Raw genomic sequence first — 10124 nt, forward strand, 5'->3', positions numbered from 1 at the left:
AAGGCATGAAATGAAGTAGGAAAGAGATAACAGGTTTGGGATAGCCTTGTAAACCAAGCTGAAGGTGATATACTTTCTTCTAAAAAGTGACAAGTAAACAGAGAAGGGTAGGCGTTGTAGTGCTGTGATTTAATATATTACTAGTATGCTAAAGTGCAAAACAGTTCGTATTGATAGTTCTTTTAGATTATTCTCTTACTGCAGATTTATTCTTCCATTTTTTTTCCTGAGTTTTCTCTCAATGAAACAATTCTGTGATCAAATTCAGTTTGATAGCAAACAACTTTTACCCTCCTCATGGTCAGACTTTTTGATCTGTCATTGAGTTTGCTTGAAATGATTTCAGGCATTGACTGGTAGTCTTACCTTCAGTAAACAAACAGAAGGGTAGGCGCCTGGGTGGCTCAGTGGGTTAAGCCGCTGCCTTCAGCTCAGGTCATGATCTCGGGGTCCTGGGATCGAGTCCCGCATCGGGCTCCCTGCTCAGCAGGGAGCCTACTTCCCTCTCTCTCTCTCTCTCTCTGCCTGCCTCTCCATCTACTTGTGATTTCTCTCTGTCAATAAATAAATTTAAAAAAAAAAAAAAACAGAAGGGTATTTGAATGTGGATTACCAAAATACTATAATGTGACTTAGAAATAAATAAGGTGGTAGCTGATATGAATGTGCAGATGCAGGCATGTCTAATTCCAAATCCAATAGTAATTTCATTGTAATTTTGAGAAAACAATGGATAGTTCTTTATCATGAATTTACATGCTATGAACCCAAATGAAGTTTTACTAATATTTATATGTTCATAAATAGTTTATTATAAATTGGGAAAATACACTTCCAGAAGCAAGAAGATAATTTTTTTTTTACAGATTTTAATTAAATTCCAGTTAATATATAGTGTAGTATTAGTTTCAGGTGCACAGTATAGTGATTCAGCCCTTACATACAACACCCAGTGCTCATCACAGCAAGTGCCCTCCTTACTCCCCATCACTGTTAAGTGCCTTCCCTACCTCCCTCTGGTCATGATCAGTTTGTTCACTATAGTTAAAAATCTGTTTCTTGGTGTGACCCTCTCTCTCTTTTTTTTCCCTATGCTCATTTGTTTTGTTTCTTAAATTCCACATATGAGTGAAATCCTATGATATTTGTCTTTCTCTGACTCCTTTTGCTTAGCATAATATTCTGTAGCTCCATCTATGTCATTGCAAATGGCAAGGTTTCATTCTTTTTGATGCCTGAACAATATTCTAGAGGGGGTGAGTGTGTGCGCTTGTGTGCGCACACACCACCACATCATCTTTATGCATTCATCAGTCAGTGGACATTTGGGCTCTTTCCATAGTTTGGCTATTGTAGATAATGCTGCTATAAACATTGGATGCATATATCTGTTTAAATTAATATTTTTATAATCTTTGAGTATAATTGCTAGGCCATAGGGTAGTTCTATTTTTAAATTTTTGAGGAACCTCCATACTGTTTCCCACAGTGGGTGCACCAGTTTGCATTCTCACCAGTAGTGCAGGAGGGTTCCTTTCTCCACATCCTCCCCAAAACCTGTTGTTTCTTGTGTTGTTTATGTTAGCCATTCTGACAGGTGCAAGGTGCTATCTCATCATGGTTTTGATTTGTTTCCCTGATGACGAGTGATGTTGAGCATCTTTTCATGTGTCTGTTGGCCATCTGTATGTCTTTGGAAAAATGTCTATTCATGTCTTATGCCCATTTTTTAATTGGATTATTCATTTTTTGGGTGTTGAGTTTTAGAAGTTTTATACATCTTGAATACAAATCCTTTAACAGATATGACATTTGCAAATATCTTCTCTCATTCACTTGGTTGCCTTTAGTTTTTTTTTATTGTTTCCTTCACTGTGGAGCTTTTTATTTGGATGAAGTCCCCAGTGGTTTATTTTTATTTTTGTTTCTTTTGCCTCAGGAGACATCCACTAAAAAGTTGCTATGGCCAAGAAGATAATTTTTTTTTAACTGGAAGGGTTTTTTTTTTTTTTTTCTAACAGTTATCCTGTAATAATCAGAACAAAATACTTTTCACTATTTCACAAGAAATAGCAAGCATTTACACAGTACTCATTTATTGGCATTTAGTAAATGTTCATGGGATGCCTTATGAGCAAAGTATACAAGGACAACCTCTCACAGAGCTTATAGCCTAGTGAGAATTACAAACATAAACTGTGAATAATCATACAAGTATATGGTTAAAAATGAATCAGTGTATCAAGAAGAGTAAGGAACTTCATAGCATAGTGACAAGAGATAGTGCTCTGTTCTGGAAGTTGGAGGAGTCTTGAGGAAGTGAGAGTTGAGTCAACATTTGAAGGATGAACAAGAGTTAATTCACTGAAGCAGAGATGAGAGACACTTCAGGGGCTCTAAGAAGCCTGTGTCACAGGGGATACAGAGAGGAAGAAGGGTAGGCCATGGGGATAAATCTGTTCCTTAAGAGCAAAAGGAAAACTGTAAGGATTTTAAAAAGAGGAGAAACCTATCAGATTAGCATGTTTACGACAACATCTGGTGCTGTTTGGAAAATAGCCTGGAGGATTATTAAAATAGAGGCTAGAGAATGCTCCGCTAAGAATTCCAGTAAGCATGCTACAAGGACCAGTCATGAGACTATAATAGTCCAAATTATGACATTGATAACTTGGGTGTGGAAGGAAGATGCAGAAAAATAGACAGATTGAAAAAATATCAAGATAAAATCAGCAGGACTTTGTAATATGGTGACTCTATGGGGCAAAGTAGAGGGAGATGTTGAAGATGATGACTCCTAGGTTTCTGACTTGGCTTGACTGGTTAGGTGGCTGTGCTATTTTCTACAATAGCACTAGAAGGGAAAAGGTTAGGAGGGGTGGGATGAGTCAGGAGAGATCTGAGGGCAGGGAAGATCAAGATCATTAGTTCATTTGAGGAGATATTGATGAAACATCCAAAAGTATGAAGGGTAAACGTCTGGACCAAGCCTTTGAAGATCTTCTTTAGAGTGAGGCAGACAAGGGTGAACAAGTAGAGCCACCAACAGAATTACAATACCATGGTATATTCCTGATGTTCATAGGGCGTTCTTAGTCTAGTATAGGTTTGTGTTAAATATTTAATTCTTTCTTTTTTATTATTACTGTGATTATTGCTCAAATCGTTGATTATTCACTCTTTTTAATTTAAGGTGGTTTGTTGGAAGTGTTCTGATTACAAAGCTCAACTTGAGTACGATGGTGGAAAATTAAACAAAGTTTGTAAAGACTGTTATCAAATAATAAGTGGATTCACAGATAGTGAAGAAAAAAAAAGAAAAGGAATTTTAGAGGTATGGAACACTTAATGTTTGATAATGTTTAAATTTTTATGCAAGGAATGTAGAATTGTCTTTTAACCCTGAAGAATACAAAAGCATATTTTGTTATTTCTCTTAATATTTAATAATTTGAAGAACAAGCAAGATTCATACTTTTGTCCTATCTTGCTGAATTTGGCGATCATACTCAGTTGTGTAGAAAGAAGAGGGACAAGTGCTGTATTTTAATCACGTGCATTTGAGAGTGAAATGCTTTTGTGAAGATGGCTATAGTCAAATATTAGAGTATTAATTGTCTCTTCCGGTGCCTAACTTATGGTATATTTTTTAATAGAAAAGCTTTTCTGGGGGCGCCTGGGTGGCTCAGTGGGTTAAAGCCTCTGCCTTCGGCTCAGGTCATGATTCCAGGGTCCTGGGATCGAGCCCCGCATCGGGCTCTCTGCTCTGTGGAGAGCCTGCTTCCTCCTCTCTCTCTGCCTGCCTCTCTGCCTACTTGTGATCTCTCTCTCTGTCAAATAAATAAATAAAATGTTTGTTTAAAAAAAAAAAAGAAAAGAAAAAGAAAAGCTTTTCTGTCAATTTTATCACATCGGCTTCAAAAGCCATGTCTGAAATTATTAGAATTCATATTAAAGTATTTATTACCTGAAAATATCTACCAACTTACTGCATTAAAAGCATCATTTAATAGCCAGTGACACTAATCTGGTAACTGCATTGAAATATTATTGAAATGTCTTGCAAATGAATTTGACTCATGTTTTCAAACTAAAGTCAGAGCCTCCCAAGCCGGGGGACTGTAATTCAGCTTGTATCTGAAATGAGTTTTATACTCAAAAGACATTAATGTAAGGAATAAATTATATAGTAAGGCCTTTGTGGCAGAAAGTTCAACATAGCCTGGAAGGTCTGCGAAGGATAATAGGCCCATGATCAGACTCCAATATATCTAGAGTCAGAGACACACTTGGTTTATAAAGAATTTCCATGATTTATTAAGAATCAATAAGCATTTATTGAGCATCTATACAGTGTAAGCTTACAAAGGTCATTTCTGCTAACTGAAAAAGAATCCTGAACTTCAGTGTCCATTGAAGGTTAAAGTATAGGCTGACAAGCTAAAAGTATAAAACTGAATCTTTCTAGGGTATATATGTCGCTTACAGGCAGACCAAAATGGGGCTTTCTCCGGCAGGAAGGCGGAGACCCATTTCATTGGCTCCCAGGAGCACAGCCTTGAGACTTAAACACAGCAACGGATGAAACTGGCATAATAGAATGAGTCAAATAACTGTGTTAAGGGATGAATTTCAGGCTGTATCTATGAAATAAAAAAACTCTAGGTAGTTTTCTCAAAAAACCTTTATTGGGAGGACAAGTTACCAGGTTAACCCTTTTAATCGAATAAATATATAATGTGAGGTCAAGATAATATATATATGTGCACATGCACACACATGTTCACACATATTTGAAACTGGCTTCATGCCAGCGGGCTTGTTATGTGCTCTAGACCAAAAGTCAACAAACTTCTCCAGTAAAGAAAGGGTCAGAGAGAAACTATTTTAGTCTTTTCAGGCCAAGAGGAAAAGCGGAATATTACTTCTGTAACAAGAAAAAAAAATATTTTCACAATTTTTTGAAAGAATTCAAAGTTTAGTAATAACTTAGTATAACTTTTTATAATATGGCAATAAGCCTGGAATTCTTTGCGAGTAGGGGAGAGTGCAGTTCGTTTAATTGGAGTCCAGAGTTAGTGTTCGCTGTCGTCAAATTGATTTTAAATGTTCATCCTTAAAAACTATTCTTAGCTCATAGGCCATACAAAAACAAGGGGTGGGCTGGTGGGCCCTGGTTTGCCAGCCACTACTTCTTAAACTGTCTGTGATGAAGGGCCAGTTTTATTTCCAAATCACCACAGCTCAATATTTTTGTGACATAATTATGTTGCCTGTGTGTTGTCACAAAGCCCAGTTGCTCTAAAAGTTTCTAAGTGCTTACTCTTACTTTCTGTGTTTTATATTGAAGGGGTAGCAAAATAGTCTGAACTAGCACTGTTCAGTGGGCATTGAGTAGCACTACCCTAATGATTAGAGCAATTGAAAATAGAAACAAACCACTCGCTTCCCCTAATGTGCATAATAAAATCTATCATTTAGTCCAAGGGTTTTGTTTTTGTTTTTTTTTAAACCAGAGATATAGGTATCAGGAGACAAAGCAGAAAACTGTAAATGGGTCTACAAAGAATTGTTGCCATTTTCAGAACTTTTAAATTATCTCAGATTCCAGGACAAAACTTGCTGGTCAGTATTTGCCTTTTTGCTGTTGCACTGTTACGCAGTTGAAGCTGGTATAGCATTGTGGTAAAAGGGCAGGCTCGGGATCCAGACCCAAATGCCTAGCAATACCGTTCCTAAATGTGTGACCTGGGGACAGTTACTTCATCTCTGAACCTCATAAATAAGGGAAGGGGTATCTTCTTATTGTCAGTATAAGGATTAAATGAAATAATACACATAGTGAACTAAAAAATGTGCCTGCATAGCAAGCAGTCAGTGAATGTTTAACTTTATTTAATTTTCAGGTCTGGTGCTACAAAGAGTTAAAATTCACTTAAATATTTTCCCTGGCTCATGAAAAATCTAGATGAGTATTTAAATAAACATTGCCATGAACGTTTTTGGACATTCCCAAGAGAAATTTTATATGAATGTATTGTACTTTGTGATTATTCCCTTAAGGTGAATTACTTCTCTGCCTGGTTCATTTTGTGTTCTCTCTCTATCTCTCTCACTCTTGTTCCATTATATTTTTCTAGATTGAATCAGCAGAAGTATCTGGAAACAGTGTAGTGTGCAGCTTTCTTCAGTATATGGAGAAGTCAAAACCTTGGCAGAAAGCTTGGTGTGTGATCCCCAAACAAGACCCTCTTGTGCTGTACATGTACGGTGCCCCCCAGGTATCTAACCTGTATCTTTCTGAAGGGGGTCCTGGGGCACAGGCGGAGGTGAAGAGACACTGAACTCAAAATCCTTCCATTACTACTCCATAGAACAAGAGAGCTCAGACAGTTGCATTGTCTTTCATTACAGTTGAACAATAATTAGGAACTAAAATTCAAGTTTAAACTATTTTTTTAAGCTTTTTTTTTTTTTTTAAAGATATAGCCCATAGTTTCTTCACCCTGTGCAGCATTTGCCTTCTCCCCTCCTCTCATTCCTATTCAGTGATTTGAGAAAGGATTAGCTGCATTAGGAAGGGGTATGGGAAGCAGGGGTGAAGCAGAGGAAGAACCAAGGAGGAGAAGGAGCCTATTTGGTGAAAGGACATAATTATAGGTTTGGGTTTTGTTTTGTTTTGTTTTGTTTTTTCCTGAACGGATGGATACCTGAAGAAGAAAGGAATTTGAGAGGAAAGGGAATTTAAGTCAACCTCAGATTTTCATTGTCCAGTAACAAGTTTCTAAGAACCATGTATACATGAACCTGAGCTAAACCTGCGGGAGTAACAGAGACGCAGGTTTAGCTTCTAACCAGAACAGCACCAGGCACTGTGGAAAACACCTGCATTCACCTGGAAATAGATAAAATCTTAAATGTACCTGTTGTATTTTAGCTTATATCCATGTTAAGGGCTGGTAAAAAAAAATGTTTTAGAAATAAACTTAGCACCTGACTGGCTCAGTTAGTTAAGCACCTGCCTTCAGCTCAGGTCGAGATCCCAGGGTCCTGGGATCAAGTTCCGCATTGGGCTCCCTGCTCAGCCAGAAGCCCGCGTCACCCTCTCCCTCAGCTGCTCTCCCTGCTTGTACCCTCTCTCTCTCTCAAATAAATAAATAAAATCTTAAAAAAAAAAAAAAGGAAAGAAACTTAAAATACCAAGGTATATAGTGTCTTCTATTTCATTATTTTTCCTATACCCTTTTCTTGTCCTTAAATAAATTGATGCATGAATGAGTAGATCACCAAATAAAACAGTTCGGTAATCAAATCATCATTAGTGTTTGGTGGTTTTGTAGAGTAAGATAACTATTATTCTTTCCCCTTTTCATCTGAATGAAGAGCTAAATGGACTCCTTCACAGGGGGGTGGGGTGTAGGGTCTGTGAATCTTGGCTGATTGAGGTATCTGCTCTCATTCATTAATTCACTCAGCCAACATTTTCAGTGACCTCATGTCTGGGCAGTATGCTAAGCATGGGATCCCAGTCTCTGTCCACAGAGAGCTCATAGCATGTGTCTTTGTGGAACAACAATAGGGAAAGGGTTAGTGGGAGCCAGATCACAAAGGGCCATGGATAACAAGCAAATACATCTCACAGTCCTGTGTACCATGTTTTTTCCTTAGGACGTCCGAGCCCAGGCCACCATTCCACTCCTCGGCTATGTTGTGGACGATCTGCCAAAGAGTGCAGACCTGCCCCACAGTTTCAAACTGACCCAGTCCAAGTCTGTGCACAGCTTTGCTGCAGACAGTGAGGAACTGAAACAGAAGTGGCTGAAAATCATCTTTTTAGCTGTCACAGGTGAGACACCAGATGGTCCCAACAAGCATCCAGCCACCTTGGATGATCATGCTGAACCTAAGAAAAAATTAGAATGCTGAACTCCAGGACCACCCATGACATGGAGGTCTCAAGATTTACAGCCCAAGACATTCCCAGCCCTCCTTATTCATCTCTTAGCACTTTATGTTGGAAAATATAGGCTCATAAATGCATCTTTTGAGGGACTATTTTCCTATGTTTCTGTACCCTTAGTGAAACTGATGTGCAGAGCCATTCTACCGATAAAAGTTTGAAATAATGTGAAAATGGAGCATTTTTTAATGAGCTATTCCTTGCATATGTACTTTTGTCTTGAAGAAGATGGTATCAATGGATTCTATCACTATCAGGTTAGAATAGGCCACTTGCTTCTAAGGTCCTTCCATGTCTTCTCCCTCACAGGTAGGACTTGTAATAGTTTGAAAGATATACCTCCATGTTGCCAAAATAGATCCGTGGTATTAAAAAAAAAAAAATACAGGGACAGTTTAGGCGATTAACTTATTTAATTTAGTTTATAAAGCTCAAGCTGCATAAACAATGTAAGGTCTTTTAAAACAAAAAGGACAAATTGTTGACATTCAAACTTTCAACTTATTAAGAAAAGATAGTACTTGTTTTTGTAGAAATATTCCTAAGAAGAAACTATCTCAAGTATATAGCAATTATGTGTATATAGTATTAAATATGGATATAATTATATTATACATGCTTTTCTCTTCAGCTTTAGGTTCATATTTGTCTCTAATTTATTTTTTAAATATAAAGCATGTTTTATCTTGGATTTGAACAATTTCAGAAATGTTTTTGGTGGTTTATGTTTAACTGATTGACATCTAAGGGTATTGATATTTTTATAATAAGAAAAAGCAGTAATTTATGTGGCATGGGATATATTAGTTCCAACAGTATTTTTAAAGTACTATTTTTTTCGTTCTGTGCCTATTTAAAACAGTGCCTCTCTTTGAAGGTGCTAATAATACCTATTTAAATATATAATGAGGGTTTAATTAATGCTTCAGTCTTGAGTATTTGGCCACTGGGGTGGTCGAAGTCACACAGGTTATTTTACCTTTCACAGTCCTGCAATTGTTGCAGCAGTTAATATCAGCATGTGCAAAAATGTTCACAGAAACCTAAACTGTACAAGATACCTGACTTTATATAGAACTGGGACATATGGAAACTGCGTTTATTGTAATGTTTTTCTATTCTGTAAGGCTATTAAGCATGGTTAAATGAGGACTATACATAATTAACACTTAGATAACTATGTGGGCCTATGCCTTCATCAGATGGGAAACGAAATTCACATGTGTTAACCTGTGTTTGAGGGGCAGGTAAATAGAAATTAGAGGGAGTTTATGCTCAACTCTTTAAACCACCTCAGTGAAGAAAAGGAGGGGGAAAACACAGTAATGAAAAGCAATATTTTAATAGCAGGTTTGGGAGGTACAAGATGTTTGAAGAGAGTCTGAGCATTTTTTCCCATCATTTGGGGAATTCTTAATAGTCAAAACATGATTTCTTATCACAAAGGCTGCTCTTCATTATATTGTGGTTGTGATTAAGATCTCACATTAAATTGGCTATTTAAGTTAATCTTTTTCTCAGATTAGGTATTTTTTTACCCATTTACCCTGTTAAGCCCCAAACATTATCACTTTTAAATGCCTAAGTCTGCTAGAAATCCACAAGAATGACCCCACTGTCTTGGCTTTTGAAAATTATCTTTTTTTTTTTTAAGATTTTATTTATTTCTTTGACAGACAGAGATCACAAGTAAGCAGAGAGGCAGGCAGAGAGAGAGAGGAGGAAGCAGGCTCCCCTCGGAGCAGAGAGCCCAACGTGGGGCTCCAGCCCAGGACTCTGGGATCATGACCTGAGCGGAAGGCAGAGGCTTAACCCACTGAGCCACCGAGGCGCCCCAAAAATTATATCTTAAGTGTAGAATGGATTCACTCAGAATTTAAGACAGCCACACATTTATTCAGGCCTGTAGTTTTAAGAAATATTTGAAGTCTCTCCTTTTTCCCCCCACTCCAAAGGCGAAGGTAAACTAATTATGGCTGACAAAATTAGATTGCCTTCCTCTATAAAAGGAATTTCAGCCATGATAATTAACATTAAACCAAATATTTGGAATCAGAAAAAGATAAAGGTGTAGCTTCTTAAGCCCTATCACATCAGGGACCCACTGAAAGAAATGTTACATTACTTCTCTTTTCTAGTTGCGAATCCTATGGGGGGAGGTGGT

The 10124-nt window shown here is 37.4% G+C and overlaps 1 protein-coding gene across 6 annotated transcripts in view; it reads left to right on the forward strand.

The window, feature by feature from the left end:
- Nucleotides 1-9653, forward strand: part of FGD4 (FYVE, RhoGEF and PH domain containing 4) — a 202178-nt gene extending 192525 nt beyond the window's left edge. For all 6 annotated transcript variants that reach the window (XM_032349951.1, XM_032349952.1, XM_032349954.1 and 3 more), the window contains 3 exons: nt 3194-3334; nt 6141-6281; nt 7669-9653. In XM_032349951.1, coding sequence (XP_032205842.1) covers nt 3194-3334; nt 6141-6281; nt 7669-7926 — 540 coding nt within the window. In that variant the 3' untranslated portion in view covers nt 7927-9653. The remainder of the gene's footprint in view (nt 1-3193; nt 3335-6140; nt 6282-7668) is intronic.
- Nucleotides 9654-10124: the final 471 nt, after the last annotated feature.

The sequence above is a fragment of the Mustela erminea genome, chromosome 6, assembly GCF_009829155.1.
Source record: "Mustela erminea isolate mMusErm1 chromosome 6, mMusErm1.Pri, whole genome shotgun sequence".
NCBI lineage: Eukaryota > Metazoa > Chordata > Mammalia > Carnivora > Mustelidae > Mustela > Mustela erminea.